At 44.2% G+C, this 19,477-nt stretch overlaps 1 protein-coding gene across 1 annotated transcript in view; it reads left to right on the top strand.

Annotated features, from left to right (window-relative positions):
• Positions 1–19,477, top strand: part of akt3a (v-akt murine thymoma viral oncogene homolog 3a) — a 120,642-nt gene that overhangs the window by 9,042 nt on the left and 92,123 nt on the right. The window contains exon 2 of the mRNA XM_034184589.1: positions 2,739–3,147. Within this exon, the coding sequence (XP_034040480.1) occupies positions 3,102–3,147 (46 nt within the window). The 5' untranslated portion in view covers positions 2,739–3,101. The remainder of the gene's footprint in view (positions 1–2,738; positions 3,148–19,477) is intronic.

Below are 19,477 nucleotides of genomic sequence, written 5' to 3'. Positions count from 1 at the left end.
TATAAGTTGTGCAGGATAACAAGGCAAGGTTTATGTGGCCTGAAAGAGATTACTTTTTTTTTTCTTTGTGGTGTATCTCTACATAAAGAGACACAACTACAAAAAAGCAAACTGTAAGAAAATATATTTTGTAAAAAAGAAAAACAGGTTTGTAATGACAGTGCAGATTTCCTTGAATCTTAGTGACAACATTATAGGGCCATATTAAATTCATTGTTTTAACATTGCAAAATAAGATGATTTAGGCCTAATCTGAGCTTCCTTCCAATTTCCTTGGCTGACTGACAGGAGGTCAGAAAGTTTTGTGATCGTTCCTGTTTCACTTTTTGTAGATGTCAAGATGTCCTTAAGGGTTATGATATTTTGTGTGGAGATGGTTCTTGAGTAAGGGAAGACATCTTTAGTTTTTTTGGAGCGGCCAAATCTTTCTCAAAATGTTTTAGTTTATCTCATTGTATACACAGAGCATGTGACTCTGGGATTCGAAGTTGGACTATGAGTGTAGAGTCCCAGGTTCGATTGTAGGTCTGTGCTTGATGCTACTTTTCTATGTCCTTAGACAAGACATATTATCCACATTGTCCCAGACCACCCAGGTATAAATGGGTACCAGCTTTGGCTGGAAAAGTACCATACAATGGATTGGCATCATGTCCAAGGGGAATTGTAGACTTTTATCCGCTTGGTGCTGTGGTATCTGGTGATAAGCACCAGCCGGAGTGGCTTCACGGCCTGTACAGGACTTACTTATTCTTTAGGTGTCTTGCCCGACACGTCTCTGATGGGGATTAAAGTCAGATTTCTTGTCGGCCGTTGGAGGTAATAATGACCGACTTTTATTACCCCAGTGGAAATATGCTCTCTCCCTGTGAATGTTCTAGTTTCACTTGTCCTTGCCACTTTTCTGGCTTGAAATAAGTCTTGTGTGGCAGGTGTTTCCCCTGGTGTGGATGGTTCATGGTGGCACTGGATATCGCCATAGCAACAGCTGCCCTGGTGACAAGGGGGTTGCCACTGTCTGGACAATCTGCAGCTTTCTTCTCCTTCAGCTAATAAATGTTGACAGTGTTTCAGTCCTTAACACTTAGTGTGATCTGGGCTGCACTAACCCAGATTAAAGGTGGCACTAAATTAAGATTCCTTTAATTATACTGATATGTTAAACCTTAATCCAGAAATGCACATGGCTTATAAAATGTATATCTTTGGCCTTTGCATGGGTTGTTGATTTACTGCAGAGAGACAACCATTGTAATTCACTTATGAAGACCTCTTTCTTGAAACAATACCACTCATGATATTGTGTATTTTGTTGGGTCTTTTCTCCTGTGTTTAGGACAGTTGAATGAACATTTATGGTAGTTTAGTTTTATTGTAGATGATATACAAATAATGAATGTTTATTAGTTCAATGGTATGAATATTTCATGAGGTGAAAGCTGGAACATGCCATTCAACGCGGCGCATTCACGAGGACGTGCGTGCGTATGTAGAGTGCAATGGTACTAAACGTATGGAACCAAATTTGCACTTTAAATGGAACCAAACCGCACTCTAAATGCAATGCAACACAAATGGGATGAAAAACACCAATCAAATGACAAGGGTCCACTCTGCCGTTATATAAACTGGAATGACTCTTGAAAGGAGAGGTGCCCCATTTCTTTCCTTTGATGGACCACAGATTAATATGGATGGAGGGCTAGTGTTGCAAGATAAATGTTGATGTTGTATGAATTACATACATACAGTTATTATTTATGGTTGTATGACTGTACACTTGTTACCACTCTTGTCTGACAGCAAGTGGTCTGGTGTTCACAGTCCCCCTTTGCCCTAATCTCCTTGTATTTCTGGAGGAAGTAGGGCTGGGCACTTAACTGAAAATGTTTTAAAACCAAACGCAAGCTTCAGTGGTCTAAAATGAGGATAGAAGACTGAAGTGGCTGTAGACTGTAAGCAAAACAAGATTATTACTACACGGATTCATGATGTGAGTGAGTGCAGTTGGCAGCAGTGCAGACAGCAGCTGATCTGAATACTGATTTTTTTTTTTCATATATTTTTTTGGTTTCTCCCCATCAATATAGCCACGACTGCTCGAATAACTGTAGTGCTGAGCTCCGTTCAAGCCGAGCAGCATGGTGTTGTTGTTGCGTGTTGTGTAATACACTGTAGTAGGGTGCATGTGAGGTGAACACAGCAGCTTTGCAGAGAGAGAGAGTGAGGGAGGGGGAGGAGTGAGATGACAGAGAGGTGTAGAGATTTGGGCAGCGAGAGAGGGAGAGTATGAGAGCATCCCTAACCGCCGCCGCTGCTATTTATAGCCAAACCTTCGCCAGTCCTGAGATGCCCTCCCACATACAGACGATCAACCTCCACGCACTCACAGTGAGCTCAGAAAGTTAGATATGTTTTTATACTCCACAAAATAGGCCTGTGAATGAATGAGATGCAGCTTTTGCAGTCAAGGTCAGCTCTGACTTCAACAAGTGCTCAGCGTTAATTCATCCATTTTCGGTGAGCAGGAGAGAGAGCAGTGAACTGGTTGCATGGATGAAAGGTGCATTTGCCCTCATGATTACTTGTTTTTATTTCTTTCTCGTTTTTTTTTCCTTCTTGTTGTCAGGAAGTGTAAAAGAGCTGTGGAGGGGAAATACGGGGAAGAAAATCCAGAATCCTTGCCTTGTTTTGAAAATGTTTTTTCTTTTTTTTTTCCTCCTTTCACTTCCTTCCAGGCTGAGTCATTGCTGGTGAGGAGGAAGATCTGGAGAGAACAAGAGAGTAGGAGGAGGAAAAGGAAGAGAGGGAAAAGAAGAAGCAGAAGAAGAAGAAGAAGGGAGGGAGGCGGGGAGACAAGCCACAACAAGAAGCAAAACGTACACATGCACGCTGCGTGCGTCTGAGAGACAGACTGTGTGAGCGGGCGAGCAAACGAGAGGGTGAACGAGAAAGGAAGGAAGGGAGGGAGAGTGACGCGGAGGCTGGGAGAGCCACCCCCCACTCTCCTCCTCTCCCTCTCTTTCTCTCCTCTCCTCCTCTCCTCCCTCTCTCTCTGTGGAGCAGGCGTGTAGCGGCATCAGACTCAGCGTGAAGGAACCATGAGCGATGTCACCATCGTTAGAGAGGGATGGCTCCAGAAACGCGGTAAGTACATGCGGTATGTCCTCTCTTCTCTCCTCTCTCGTTCCCCGCCTCGCGTCTAGAATCTGGGCCTAGCTGTGCCCGTCCACATGTGCCGGTGGGAGGATGTGAGTATTTGCGACTGAGCGTGTGACCACATGGATGTGTATGTGTGTGTGTGTGTCTGTTTAGTACAAGCTTGGTCGGCTGCATGTTTGCTCAGCCTCTGTGTGCTTCAGTCCGGTTGTGTTGTAGGTGGGGGTGTGTGTGGGGGGCAGTAAGTAAAATCTGCTCAGGTTGTATATAACGTGCTGGTGTGTAACTTATTGTCAGACCAGTTTTGTCTCTCAGTGAGATATTGTTGAACACAGTTGTTTGTAGAAAAATAAAACATGAAAGGACAGCGTCACTCAGTCATATGACCTGGGGCTGAGGGTTTAGTTGGGGTGGAGTCGAAGGAGGGGGTGGTTTGGATAAGACTTCCTGTTTACAACTTCCATGATTGATCGGGGAAGATGAGCAATAAGCCACTTTCACAAATGCATACCTAACAAATTCTGTTCTTTGAATGCTTTCACCCAAGTGCAGGATGTTATCTGTGACAGCTGTGTTCCCACTCCTTTGTGATTGTACAGGTGATAAACAGCACTCCCAAAAGTCATAGTTTTGGTGTTGCTTTTGGAAATAATAATCATGGGGAAGGACTCTTAATGAACACAAACAAAGCATGGGGGGAAAAGATGGGATTTGGGGGTCCTGAAAGATGGATGGTATTTCTGTAGCGCTTTTCCATCTGATGCACATGCTCAAAGTGCTTTACAATGGTGCCTCATTCACTCATACACACACTGATGTCAGCGTGCTGCAATTCAAGGTGCTCAGCTGCACACCCAGAGTGTCCCTTTCATCCTGGTCTTCTTCCCACTCAGGTGTGTGATCCTCAATCCTGATTTTGCCACTGTTTAATCTGATGTCCCTGCAGCATAAAACCTGTTAGAAGCTTATGCATTCAACCTAGAGCCAGAGTCACGTGCACATATCTTCTGCTTATCTTCCTCATCAGTTGCTTAATTTGTACACCCCTGGCAAAAATGATGGAATCACCGGCCTCGGAGGATGTTCATTCAGTTGTTTAATTTTGTAGAAAAAAAGCAGATCACAGACATGACACAAAACTAAAGTCATTTCAAATGGCAACTTTCTGGCTTTAAGAAACACTATAAGAAATCAGGAAAAAAAATTGTGGCAGTCAGTAACGGTTACTTTTTTAGACCAAGCAGAGGGAAAAAAATATGGAATCACTCAATTCTGAGGAAAAATTATGGAATCATGAAAAACAAAAGAATGCTCCAACACATCACTAGTATTTTGTTGCACCACTGGCTTTTATAACAGCTTGCAGTCTCTGAGGCATGGACGTCATGAGTGACAAACAGTACTCTTCATCAGTCTGGCTCCAACTTTCTCTGATTGCTGTTGCCAGATCAGATTTGCAGGTTGGAGCCTTGTCATGGACCATTTTCTTCAACTTCCACCAAAGATTTTCAATTGGATTAAGATCCGGACTATTTGCAGGCCATGACATTGACCCTATGTGTCTTTTTGCAAGGAATGTTTTCACAGTTTTTGCTTTATGGCAAGATGCATTATCATCTTGAAAAATGATTTCATCATCCCCAAACATAATATCAACGTAAACTTGTGCATTTATTGATGATGTAATGACAGCCATCTCCCCAGTGTCTTTACCTGACATGCAGCCCCATATCATCAATGACTGTGGAAATTTACTTGTTCTCTTCAGGCAGTCATCTTTATAAATCTCATTGGAACGGCACCAAACAAAAGTTCCAGCATCATCACCTTGCCCAATGCAGATTCGAGATTCATCACTGAATATGACTTTCATCCAGTCATCCACAGTCCACGATTGCTTTTCCTTAGCCCATTGTAACCTTGTTTTTTTCTGTTTAGGTGTTAATGATGGCTTTCGTTTAGCTTTTCTGTATGTAAATCCCATTTCCTTTAGGCGATTTCTTACAGTTCGGTCACAGACGTTGACTCCAGTTTCCTCCCATTCGTTCCTCATTTGTTTTGTTGTGCATTTTCGATTTCTGAGACATATTGCTTTATGTTTTCTGTCTTGACGCTTTGATGTCTTCCTTGGTCTACCAGTATGTTTGCCTTTAACAACCTTCCCATGTTGTTTGTATTTGGTCCAGAGTTTAGACACACCTGACTGTGAACAACCAACATCTTTTGCAACATTGCGTGATGATTTACCCTCTTTTAAGAGTTTGATAATCCTCTCCTTTGTTTCAATTGACATCTCTCTCTGTGTTGGAGCCATGATTCATGTCAGTCCACTTGGTGCAACAGCTCTCCAAGGTGTGAGCACTCCTTTTTAGATGCAGACTAATGAGCAGATCTGATTTGATGCAGGTGTTAGTTTTGGGGATGAAAATTTACAGGGTGATTCCATAATGTTTTCCTCAGAATTGAGTGAGTCCATATTTTTTTCCCTCTGTTTTGTCTAAAAAAGTAACCGTTACTGACTGCCACAATTTTTTTTTTCCTGATTTCTTATAGTGTTTCTTAAAGCCAGAAAGTTGCCATTTGAAATGACTTTAGTTTTGTGTCATGTCTGTGATCCGCTTTTTTTCTACAAAATTAAACAACTGAATGAACATCCTCCAAGGCCGGTGATTCCATAATTTTTGCCAGGGGTTGTAAATAAAACAAAGAGCATCCATAGAACCTCTGACAATATGAAGAAGTTTAAACTGCATTACTTGAAGAATGGTATACTTGTCTCTGCTGTGTGGAGTGATTTACATTCTCACATACGCTGGTTATATTACTGAAGGTTAAATAGACAGTGTCTGGCATGTTCCTATTTCCTATATTGTAACCTAAAGCCCTGCCAGTTAAAAGTGGGGGCATTTATGGACGAGAACGTGTGCAAAGAGCTGCATTGGAAGAGATAGTTATGAGGTTCTTGCCTCACTTTTTCTTTGTCAAATAGTCACAGTTTTGTTCTGTGAACTTTGCGCTCCAGCAGCTGACCGCCAGAAAAAGTAGCGTCAGGATTTTTGAGTTGTTGCTGCAGCAGGTGACCTGCCGTCTGCAGCTGAAGCAAAGCTGACCTGAAAGCAGTGAAATAAAGGCAATGCAGGATTCTGTGGGGATGTGAGACGATTACAGATTTGACTGCAGCGCACTCTTAGAATCAGGTTTTTCTAAGTTACTGAACATTATTTGCTAAACGGCAGTTTGTAGTCATACATGTGTGTGATAGAGCCTCAGTGGTAGAACAAGGGGGATTCCTGGATTTTTAGGCCAATGAGCATCATCCTCCTGACTGCGTGACTGTGTCTAGGAATGTGTAACACAAACTGTTACAGGAAGTGACATGCACATAGCAGAAACCTTTCTGGGTAATGTAGGCTAACTCAATGACACATGGAATAGCAGAAAGGGTGTCTCCCCCCCTTACATATCATATGTGGACGATCTTGCTCACATGCTAATACAGTCCGTGCTGCATCCTGCTGAAGTAGAAGGGAGGATCTTTGTCTGTGTGCTCTTGTGAACGCCCGTATGCGACTGTGATCCTCAGACAGTCGTCTGTGCATATTAAGAGGAACACATCGCCCCCAGTCACGACGCAGCGCTACCAGTGTTTGTCAGAGAGAGAATGATAGAGAGAGAGAGGGGTTGGGGGCTGTTTGTTTGTGTCAGGAATGCGGATTTTGTCTGCAGCACATGCAAAAAAAAAAGCAAAACAACAAACCATTTTTTTATCTGTTTGTAGGGAGAGAGTGAGTGAGAGAGAGAGAGAGAGAGATGGGGGTGAGGGGGTGGGGGGCAAGGTCGGGGTGCTGACTCACTGTCCAGGTCGTGATACAGCAGAGACTGCAGTCTTAGTCATTACACAGCTTTTACTGAAATAAAAAGAAACTAGATGGTATTCAGAGTGCATACCTACGCCAAGGCCGCATACGGACAATTCTATGGAAACAGAATTACAATGACAGCAAAATCTGGCCATATTTTAGCTCACCATTAAAAACTTGCCCTGATTGTCATTCCATTGCTATAGAATTGCCCATATGTTCCAGAATATATTTTAAATAAAATCCCTCTTTTTTTTAGGCCATTATCTGTCTGTTCACCAAATTTTATCAGTATGCTCTCATAAAGTTTTGAGTTAGTTGCACATATATGCCAAACACTCTTTTTAGATCTCAGTTCCAGAATATATTCTGAATCACCTCCAAACTTGAATCACCTGTTTCCCAGAATATTATCTGTCTACTCACCATATTACATTGAAATCTGTCCATTACTGTTTGAGTTATCCTGCTGACATTTAAGCACCAGTGAAAACATTAGCCTTTAATGGAGGTAAAAAAAGAAAAAAATCAGAAGAGATAGAGAGTGGTTGCAAACCTTAGACACGTGCAGCGTCATTAAGTCTTTTTGTCAATTAGATTATATTTATTTGCCCTTTTACCATTTGGAAGGCCGTGTACTTTGTAGTTCTTCTGCAAATAGTGCTTATTGTTTGGGTTTGAATCAACTGAGATGACGTCAGAGATACAGAAAGAAAAACTCTGAAAAATCTGAATGTGTGGAAGATTAGAAAGAGACACTAGAAGATGAAGAAAAGTGAGGCCAGGAATAAAGTCTGAAAGATCTCTGTATGAAAGAGAAATGATGAATGTGCTTCTCTGAGCTTTTTAAGGCATTCATTCAAGTCAGCAGTTATATATTTATTTACTTAATAACTGATTTTTCAGTGTCCTTTGGCATATCCTCAGGGTTTTTTTTAGGGTGTCCATGTCATTTGAAAGGACAGGGGACTTCTGTGTTTTCTTTTGAATTCTCTGTGGATCTGAGTGTTGGCATTGTAGGCAAAAACAAATAAGTAAAATAAATGGTAGCCCATGGATGTTTGGTCTGTATACTAGACAAATCCTCTGTGATGTCGCCATAGTTTTTTTTTTTTTTTTTTTTTTTTTAGATCTGGTTTGAAGTTCAAATAGCACCATAAATGGGCGGAGACATGGCTGCTGCAAGCAGGTGCTTTTAATTTTTACACACGCGGAAACAGAGACAGTGGCCGAAGATATCAAAAGCAATACTCTTTTCACTACGCCTACATTACTCTTTATTCTTTGAACCACGCACATTTACTTCATTTACTACATTTACATCTCCCCCTCTAGCTGCCACCTTATCATGGTGGGGGAGTTTGCGTACCCGGATGATCCTAGGAGCTATGTTGTTGGGGGTTTGTGCCCCTTGTAGGGTCTCCCAAGGCAAACAGGTCCTAGGTGACGGGTCAGACTAAGCGCAGTTCAGAACCTCCTTGACCAATAAAAAATCAAGGACCGAGACTTCGACTGGTATGGCGGAGCCGGGGCCCCACCCTGGAGCCAGGACTGGGGTTGGGGTTCGCGCGCGAGCACCTGGTGGTCCGGCCTTAGCCCATGGGGCCCGGCCGGGCTCAGCCCGAAAGAGCGACCTGGGCCCGCCCTCCTGTGGGTTCACCACCTGCAGAGGGGGCTATGGGGGTCGGGTGCAGAGAGGATTGGGTGGCGGTCGAGGGCGGGTGGCCCGACGGCCCGGTCCATGCTCACAGCCCCTGGCTGCTGGGACGTGGAATGTCACCTCGCTGGGGGGGAGGAGTCTGAGCTTGTGCGGGAGGTTGAGAGATACCGACTAGAGATAGTCGGGCTCACCTCCACGCACAACTTGGGCTCTGGTACCCAACTCCTGGAGAGGGGCTGGACACTTCATTTTTCTGGCGTTGCCCACGGGGAGAGGCGGAGAGCTGGGGTCGCATTGCTTATTGCTCCCCAGCGCAGTCACCATGTGTTGGAGTTCACTCCAGTGAACGAGAGGGTCGCGTACCTACGCCTTCAGGTCGGGGACAGGTCTCTCACCGTTGTCTCGGTGTACGGGCCGAGCGGCAGTGCAGAGTACCCGACCTTCTTGGAGTCCCTAGGAGGGGTACCAGATAGCGCTCCGACTGGGGACTCCATTGTTCTCCTGGGGGATTTCAACGCCCGCGTGGGCGGCGACAGTGAGACCTGGAGGGGGGTGATCGGGAAGCACGGCCTCCCCGATCTGAACCCGAGTGGTGTTCAGTTGTTGGACTTCTGTGCTAGTCACAGTTTGTCCATCACGAACACCATGTTCGAGCACAAGGGTGTCCATAAGTGCACGTGGCACCAGGACACCCTGAGCCGGAGGTCGATGATCGATTTTGTAGTCGTATCATCTGACCTTCGGCCATGTGTCTCGGACACTCGAGTGAAGAGAGGGGCAGAACTGTCGACTTATCACCACCTGGTCTCTGGTGCCTGTCGTGGCGGCAATCCCCGAACCCGGTGGTGGACACCGGAAGTAAGGGATGCCGTCAAGCTGAAGAAGGAGTCCTACTTATCTTTGTTGGTAGGTGGGACCCCGGAGGCAGCTGACAGGTACCGACAGGCCAAGCTTGCCGCAGCCCGTGTGGTTGCAGAGGCAAAAACTCGGGTCTGGGAGGAGTTCGGGGAGGCCATGGAGGAGGAGTATTGGTCGGCCTCGAAGAGATTCTGGCAAATCGTCCGGCGCCTCGGGAGGTGGAAGCAGCTCTCCACTAGCACTGTTTACGGTGCAGGTGGGGAGCTGTTGACCCTGACTGGGGATGTTGTCGGGCGGTGGAAGGAATAGTTCGAGGATCTCCTCAATCCCATCGTTACGTCTTCCGAAGAGGAAGCAGAGACTGGGGACTCAGAGGCGGACTCATCCATTACCCAGGCCGAAGTCACAGAGGTGGTTAGAAAGCTCCTCGGTGGCAAGGCTCCTGGGGTGGATGAAATCCGTCCTGAGTACCTTAAGTCTCTAGATGTTGTGGGACTGTCTTGGCTGACACGCCTCTGCAGCATCGCGTGGCGATCGGGGACAGTGCCTCTGGATTGGCAGACCGGGGTGGTGGTCCCTCTGTTTAAGAAGGGGGACCGGGGGGTGTGTTCCAACTATAGGGGATCACACTCCTCAGCCTCCCCGGTAAGGTCTATTCCAGAGTACTGGAGAGGAGAATTCGACCGATGGTCGAACCTCGGATTCAGGAGGAGCAGTGTGGTTTTCGTCCTGGTCGCGGCACACTGGACCAGCTCTACACGCTCCATCGGGTGCTCGAGTGTTCATGGGAGTTTGCCCAACCAGTCCACATGTGTTTTGTGGATCTGGAGAAGGCGTTTGACGGTGTCCCTCGGGGCACCTTGTGGGGGGTGCTCCGGGAGTACGGGGTCCGGGATCCTTTGCTAAGGGCTATCCGGTCCCTGTACGACCGCAGCAGGAGCTTGGTTCGCATTGCCGGTAGTAAGTCAAACCTGTTTCCAGTGGGGCGGTTTGCAGCCGAGTGTGAGGCGTCCGGGAAGAAGATCAGCACCTCCAAATCTAAGGCCATGGTTCTCGACCGGAAAAAGGTGCTTTGCCCTCTTCAGGTTGGTGGAGTGTCCTTACCTCAAGTGGAGGAGTTTAAGTATCTCGGGGTCTTGTTCACGAGTGAGGGACGGATGGAGCGTGAGATCGATAGATGGATCGGTGCAGCATCTGCAGTGATGCGGTCGCTGTATCGGGCCGTCGTGGTGAAGAGAGAGCTGAGTAGGGGGGCAGAGTTCTCGATTTACCGATCGATCTACGTTCCGATCCTCACCTATGGTCATGAGATTTGGCTCATGACCGAAAGAACGAGATCGCGAGTACAAGCGGCCGAGATGAGTTTCCTCCGCAGGGTGGCTGGGCGCTCCCTTAGAGATAGGGTGAGGAGCTCGGTCACTCGAGAGGAGCTCGGAGTCGAGCCGCTGCTCCTCCACATCGAAAGGAGTCAGTTGAGGTGCCTTGGGCATCTTTTCCAGATGCCCCCTGGACACCTCGCTGGAGACGAGGCGTCATTTTGACTACCACCCTGCAATAGACTGACGGCTTGTCTGCAGGGAACCCCACCTCTTTCTTACCTGGTGACGGCTGGGATAGGCTCCACCCCCTATGACCTTTAATGGGAATAAACAGGTTAAGAAAACGGATGGCCGGCTATCCAACTACCTGGTGTTGTGATTCTCATTGAAAACCGCATCAAGTCATTTCATGGCTGCATTCTGAAGCTGATGTTTGCATTTCTGTGTGCAATTAGTGTTTTTGTTTCTGTTTATTATTTATCTTGCTTTGCTGGAAAAAAAACAACTAACTATTAGCATGACTGGTCCAAGTGACTGATGTATTTGTAGGAATTCCTTTTGGACCCAACCATTATGCACATGCTCAGATAGCATGCATCTGTGGATGCTGATCACATCTTTCTTAATTAAATACCCCATATCACCAGCTCACGCTGAGCTTTAAGACTCTCAATAGGAAATGTTGATGCATGCGAGAAGAAAGGAAGCCTTTCATCACTACTACATAAAAATGACTGTTGCTGACTGAAAATTCCTACTTTATCACCTGTTAGTCACTATTTGGAACCACACGTACAAATTTGGCAGAATCAGAATCAGAATAGCTTTTATTCGCCAAATATCCACAGAATACAAGGAATCTTTCTTCAGTTTGAGCTGCACTTTCTCTCTGTACAGCATGTATAAATATACACTAAACACTGAATAATTTCTAATAATGAAATGTAAATAAAATAAATAAAATGTGCAATAAGAGAAAAAAAAGTGAAAACAACCAAACAGATTGAAGTTAAGTTGTATATGAGGTATATGAATTAGTGAGTTTTTTGGCAGGTTAAATTGTTCATCAGTGTGATGGCCTGTGGAAATAAACTGTTCCTGTGTCTGGTTGTTTTGACGTACAGCGCTCTGTAACGTCGATCAGAGGGGAGGAGTTTAAATAGTGTATGTCCAGGGTGTGAGGGGTCTGCTTAGATGTTACCAACTCGCTTCCTGGTCCTGGATCGGTATAAGTCCTGGATGGAGGGCAGGCTGCAGCAGAACAACATTACACTAGAGGCTGAATGAGCCTGAACGCCGTCCGACTGTAAATTTGACCCACGTTCAGGAAGTGTTGAGGTGCATTTGAAAACGTCAAGACAGCATTCAAAGAGCAGTCTAAACAGTCAGCACAGTCATGCAGCCAGCCCAAATGTACAGCACATGCATTCAACTGTTGAGGTGCGTTGAAGGTGGAAAAATATCGAACGGTGGTCAAAGTGCAGACTGACCGCAATCTGACTGCATTCTAAATATTTGTATGGCATGAATATGGCATTCTAAGCATTCTAATTGAGTTCGGGGGCAGTTCGAAATGATCCTCCATGTCGAATCCCGACTGTGCCTGAATGCATCACGAGTGGACCTCGAGTGCTGCTGCAATATATTTCTTCGACTCGCAATTGGACCTCACTTGTACGACATTGTAAGTACATTTGTCATATTGTCACTGCATTCTGACAGCTGTTTAGGTAATCCTAATGTGTTCCACCTACATTTGTACTGCCTTCGGAGGCTAATGCGTATGCATGTGCATGGGTCGACGTGCAGTCTGAGTACTCGGACAGCTCGCTTCTTCACTTCATATTCCCTCCCATATATGGCTTGAATTTTGTTTATTAACATTCCGCCTGATTCGGCTTGATTCGTGTTCATTCTTGCTAAGTCCTTACATCAGGGATAGACAGCTGGGAATCATGAAAAGTCACCATTCGTCTGGTTAAGACCGCTCACTCATTTCACTGACACATATCAGGCAACAAAGTGTCATGTTGGTCTACTGATTTAAGACATAAATGATCAGATGGATGTTAACCACAGGTGAAGACCTGCAGCATATTTTGCTGGTTGCATGCAGCAGTAACACATTTGCTCTGCAAAAAAACCTGTTTTGGGGCAGAGAGTCGGCTTTTGCTCCTCTTTCAGTCAGCAGACGCTACAAGGCTGATTTATTGCACCTTTAAAATGTGAATTTGAGGTGAACTCCAGTTCATTTCCGCCCGGGCCAGTAGTTTACCTTCTGTCAGCCCCTGCGAGGCCACGGAGGTCACAGCCAGCCGCTGCTGTCGAGGCTGCTGTTACCTCCAGCAGCATCTATCTGCACGGCAGTCAGCACAACAGATGGCCAGGAGGTAGGAGAGGAGGAGAAACACTGAAGGAGAGAGATGGGGAGAGGACCTGTGTCATCTTTCTTTTGACACATCCGGGCCCCAGAAGTCATTCACTGCAAAGCTACTAATTAGATGAGATACGCCATGTCAAAGTGGAACAAGTCTACTGACACGCTTTGGGAAAACCAACAAATTGTTGTCTCAAAGGAGGATTTAAGCAATCACACACAGATTGTACACACTCCTTTTGCAAATTTTGATTCATCATGCAATCTCAAGAATTTTGAACGGTACAAAATGTTTTCAGGCTTATGTGCTTTAACGTGCTGGAATCATAAAGCCCTCGTCACACATAGCAAGAATGTTGGGGAGCCATTCCGACACGGCAAATATTTTCATAATCCGACGCGTTGGCAGAAAAAGAGGTGTGGCCAGCCGTGGCTCAAATGCATCTGGACTGTCTCATGCACATCTGCAGAATACAGCCCAAACATATTTCAGACAACAGTCAGATGACACAGACTGCTGTCAGACGGCACGACATTGGAGCTGTCACTCACTCACTCACTCACTCACTCACTCACCCACACAATCAAATCTCTGCTCGTCCTCACATTCCCAGGGTTAAACTGACCTCTCATCAGTGTGTATCTCACATGACGGAGTGCGCGCGTACATGAGTAGAACAGATGATTCGAGTGATGAGTGTGTGTCCACTCAGCTGCGCGCGTGTGTTCACAGTGGCTGAAGGAGCTGCTGCGCTTGCGCACGCACGTGTGCAGCATAGTGTACGAGTGTGTGGTCGAAATGTTCACTCAGCTGTGTGTATATGTGTTCATAAACACTACCAGCCACTCTGCGTGCACACGTGGGGCGCACACATGTCCAACTGGACTCCTAATTGCTGCTGATTTGTGCTGTCAGTGCGCCAACTTCCCACATGTGTGCAACTTTCAGACGGCGCTAATGGACTTTCTCTTTTCTCTTTTTTTAAGTCTTTTTTGGTGTCATTTTACTTGATACGCATCTTAACACAACTGCACTTGGATTATTGGCGCGGGACAGCGCTTCACATGGGATTTAATTATATCAGAGATGGATTATGCTTTTGTCATCTGATCGACAGCACACAGCACAGCGGAGTGAAAGGGACCAGCTGTCTGCGCTGTGGAACACGGGGTACCGGAGGTGAGTTACATGATTATTTATGTCATCATGTGCTGGACAAACATTTCCACATCATACCTGCTACAGACTTGGGCACTGAACGTGTAATAATACGTGCATTACGTGTAATAATGCCTGCGTTACAGTGGTGACATCCCAGTTCAGCTGCGTTACTGGGTGCCGCACCGAGCCTCTGACACGCGCACACTGCCATATACATGTTATTACATGACTAGCATATCCTCCGCCCTCCCTGCCTGGGGTCCAGTGGAGGTGGACAAACGTGAAACATGTCGGCAGGCTTTGCTGTGACTGATCAATCAATCAATTTTTTTTTATATAGCGCCAAATCACAACAAACAGTTGCCCCAAGGCGCTTTATATTGTAAGGCAAGGCCATACAATAATTATGTAAAACCCCAACGGTCAAAACGACCCCCTGTGAGCAAGCACTTGGCTACAGTGGGAAGGAAAAACTCCCTTTTAACAGGAAGAAACCTCCAGCAGAACCAGGCTCAGGGAGGGGCAGTCTTCTGCTGGGACTGGTTGGGGCTGAGGGAGAGAACCAGGAAAAAGACATGCTGAGGAGGGGAGCAGAGATCGATCACTAATGATTAAATGCAGAGTGGTGCATACAGAGCAAAAAGAGAAAGAAACAGTGCATCATGGGAACCCCCCAGCAGTCTACGTCTATAGCAGCATAACTAAGGGATGGTTCAGGGTCACCTGATCCAGCCCTAACTATAAGCTTTAGCAAAAAGGAAAGTTTTAAGCCTAATCTTAAAAGTAGAGAGGGTGTCTGTCTCCCTGATCTGAATTGGGAGCTGGTTCCACAGGAGAGGAGCCTGAAAGCTGAAGGCTCTGCCTCCCATTCTACTCTTACAAACCCTAGGAACTACAAGTAAGCCTGCAGTCTGAGAGCGAAGCGCTCTATTGGGGTGATATGGTACTACGAGGTCCCTAAGATAAGATGGGACCTGATTATTCAAAACCTTATAAGTAAGAAGAAGAATTTTAAATTCTATTCTAGAATTAACAGGAAGCCAATGAAGAGAGGCCAATATGGGTGAGATATGCTCTCTCCTTCTAGTCCCCGTCAGTACTCTAGCTGCAGCATTTTGAATTAACTGAAGGCTTTTTAGGGAACTTTTAGGACAACCTGATAATAATGAATTACAATAGTCCAGCCTAGAGGAAATAAATGCATGAATTAGTTTTTCAGCATCACTCTGAGACAAGACCTTTCTGATTTTAGAGATATTGCGTAAATGCAAAAAAGCAGTCCTACATATTTGTTTAATATGCGCTTTGAATGACATATCCTGATCAAAAATGACTCCAAGATTTCTCACAGTATTACTAGAGGTCAGGGTAATGCCATCCAGAGTAAGGATCTGGTTAGACACCATGTTTCTAAGATTTGTGAGGCCAAGTACAATAACTTCAGTTTTATCTGAGTTTAAAAGCAGGAAATTAGAGGTCATCCATGTCTTTATGTCTGTAAGACAATCCTGCAGTTTAGCTAATTGGTGTGTGTCCTCTGGCTTCATGGATAGATAAAGCTGGGTATCATCTGCGTAACAATGAAAATTTAAGCAATACCGTCTAATAATACTGCCTAAGGGAAGCATGTATAAAGTGAATAAAATTGGTCCTAGCACAGAACCTTGTGGAACTCCATAATTAACTTTAGTCTGTGAAGAAGATTCCCCATTTACATGAACAAATTGTAATCTATTAGACAAATATGATTCAAACCACCGCAGCGCAGTGCCTTTAATACCTATGGCATGCTCTAATCTCTGTAATAAAATTTTATGGTCAACAGTATCAAAAGCAGCACTGAGGTCTAACAGAACAAGCACAGAGATGAGTCCACTGTCCGAGGCCATAAGAAGATCATTTGTAACCTTCACTAATGCTGTTTCTGTACTATGATGAATTCTAAAACCTGACTGAAACTCTTCAAATAGACCATTCCTCTGCAGATGATCAGTTAGCTGTTTTACAACTACCCTTTCAAGAATTTTGAGAGAAAAGGAAGGTTGGAGATTGGCCTATAATTAGCTAAGATAGCTGGGTCAAGTGATGGCTTTTTAAGTAATGGTTTAATTACTGCCACCTTAAAAGCCTGTGGTACATAGCCAACTAACAAAGATAGATTGATCATATTTAAGATCGAAGCATTAAATAATGGTAGGGCTTCCTTGAGCAGCCTGGTAGGAATGGGGTCTAATAAACATGTTGATGGTTTGGATGAAGTAACTAATGAAAATAACTCAGACAGAACAATCGGAGAGAGAGAGTCTAACCAAATACCGGCATCACTGAAAGCAGCCAAAGATAACGATACGTCTTTGGGATGGTTATGAGTAATTTTTTCTCTAATAGTTAAAATTTTGTTAGCAAAGAAAGTCATGAAGTCATTACTAGTTAAAGTTAATGGAATACTCAGCTCAATAGAGCTCTGACTCTTTGTCAGCCTGGCTACAGTGCTGAAAAGAAACCTGGGGTTGTTCTTATTTTCTTCAATTAGTGATGAGTAGAAAGATGTCCTAGCTTTACGGAGGGCTTTTTTTATAGAGCAACAGACTCTTTTTCCAGGCTAAGTGAAGATCTTCTAAATTAGTGAGACGCCATTTCCTCTCCAACTTACGGGTTATCTGCTTTAAGCTACGAGTTTGTGAGTTATACCACGGAGTCAGGCACTTCTGATTTAAAGCTCTCTTTTTTAGAGGAGCTACAGCATCCAAAGTTGTCTTCAATGAGGATGTAAAACTATTGACGAGATACTCTATCTCACTTACAGAGTTTAGGTAGCTACTCTGCACTGTGTTGGTATATGGCATTAGAGAACATAAAGAAGGAATCATATCCTTAAACCTAGTTACAGTGCTTTCTGAAAGACTTCTAGTGTAATGAACTTATTCCCCACTGCTGGGTAGTCCATCAGAGTAAATGTAAATGTTATTAAGAAATGATCAGACAGAAGGGAGTTTTCAGGGAATACTGTTAAGTCTTCTATTTCCATACCATAAGTCAGAACAAGATCTAAGATATGATTAAAGTGGTGGGTGGACTCATTTACTTTTTGAGCAAAGCCAATAGAGTCTAATAATAGATTAAATGCAGTGTTGAGGCTGTCATTCTCAGCATCTGTGTGGATGTTAAAATCGCCCACTATAATTATCTTATCTGAGCTAAGCACTAAGTCAGACAAAAGGTCTGAAAATTCACAGAGAAACTCACAGTAACGACCAGGTGGACGATAGATAATAACAAATAAAACTGGTTTTTGGGACTTCCAATTTGGATGGACAAGACTAAGAGTCAAGCTTTCAAATGAATTAAAGCTCTGTCTGGGTTTTTGATTAAATAATAAGCTGGAATGGAAGATTGTTGCTAATCCTCCGCCCCGGCCCGTGCTACGAGCATTCTGACAGTTAGTGTGACTCGGGGGTGTTGACTCATTTAAACTAACATATTCATCCTGCTGTAACCAGGTTTCTGTAAGGCAGAATAAATCAGTATGTTGATCAATTATTATATCATTTACCAACAGGGACTTAGAAGAGAGAGACCTAATGTTTAATAGACCACATTTAACTGTTTTAGTCTGTGGTGCAGTTGAAGGTGCTATATTATTTTTTCTTTTTGAATTTTTATGCTTAAATATATTTTTGCTGGTTATTGGTAGTCTGGGAGCAGGCACCGTCTCTATGGGGATGGGGTAATGAGGGGATGGCAGGGGGAGAGAAGCTGCAGAGAGGTGTGTAAGACTACAACTCTGCTTCCTGGTCCCAACCCTGGATAGTCACGGTTTGGAGGATTTAAGAAAATTGGCCAGATTTCTAGAAATGAGAGCTGATCCATCCAAAGTGGGATGGATGCCGTCTCTCCTAACAAGACCAGGTTTTCCCCAGAAGCTTTGCCAATTATCTATGAAGCCCACCTCACCTCATTCGCCCATCAATGTCAGAGCTCAATCAACTGTGATCAGATTGTTTCAAATGCTGTTTTGATGCTCTCAGAATATGTAAATTGTGGTCAAATTATCGTCAGATTACACATGGATCGCTGTTGGATTCGTGTCCCATCTCGATGGCGCCCAGAGAATTATGAACATGTGCATCACACTTGGGGCCATCTGCCGATTTTGACTAACTGTGTCGACTTCTACAGATGGCTGTCAGAATGTTTTGGACATGAAATCCGACACCTTTTGGATGTGTGCCAATTCATAAATCTGACGTCACTCTGCATGATTCCGGCTATGTGTGACCGGGGGGGGGGGTGTAAGATTTTGATCATTAATTGTATTTACAGTAATTGATAGTGCTACATTATGAACTGCAGAGAAATGGAGAAATCATAATAATTCTAATTTTCACTAAGCAGTTTTAAATAGTGAAAGTACACAATATATTTCTTCACATTAAATTTTATTTGTACAAGAGATTGTTTTTTTTTGGCTTTTGTTTGTTGGTTAGTTGGTTGCAAACAGGATTATGTCATCACTGGTCATTTAAAAATGTTAATATTAACAATGTCGATTCCACTAGCCTTAGCATGCATATGGGTTTGCTGTAATGTTTTAACAGTGATGTCATGTTTGAATAGGGAATCACATCCATATCCATATTGGCGTAAATCACATCCATATCCATCAAAGACACAGGAAGTGGCCCCATTAAATATTCAATATGTCTTTATAAAAAATCTGACATCTGTGTCCATCCCTGTCACTTGATACATCCTTGCTTGATTTTGTTCTAATCGTTGCTTATTATTAGAGATGGTGTGGTGATTTGGTGATTCAAACAGTTTAAGTCAATCTGAAGATTAACTGCTGTACCTGTTTTATAGCACCATAAAAAGAGTATCCTTTTTTAGACGTGTTCCCTACAGTGGAAATGGTGTAGGGCTTGAACAGGAAAAATATAGATGAGTGGGTGGGTTAGTCCATCACAGCCAGGTTGTGAAAGCAGTAACTCAAAAACAAGAAATGCTATAATGTTGTATGTCTTCACTATAAAAATGCACGTAATGAGGGTGATCCAGTTAAAATTTGGCATACTGTAATGC

The sequence above is a fragment of the Thalassophryne amazonica genome, chromosome 13, assembly GCF_902500255.1.
Source record: "Thalassophryne amazonica chromosome 13, fThaAma1.1, whole genome shotgun sequence".
NCBI classification, from domain to species: domain Eukaryota; kingdom Metazoa; phylum Chordata; class Actinopteri; order Batrachoidiformes; family Batrachoididae; genus Thalassophryne; species Thalassophryne amazonica.
Note: the sequence above shows the minus strand (reverse complement) of the source record. Positions and strands in the feature narration are given on the sequence as shown.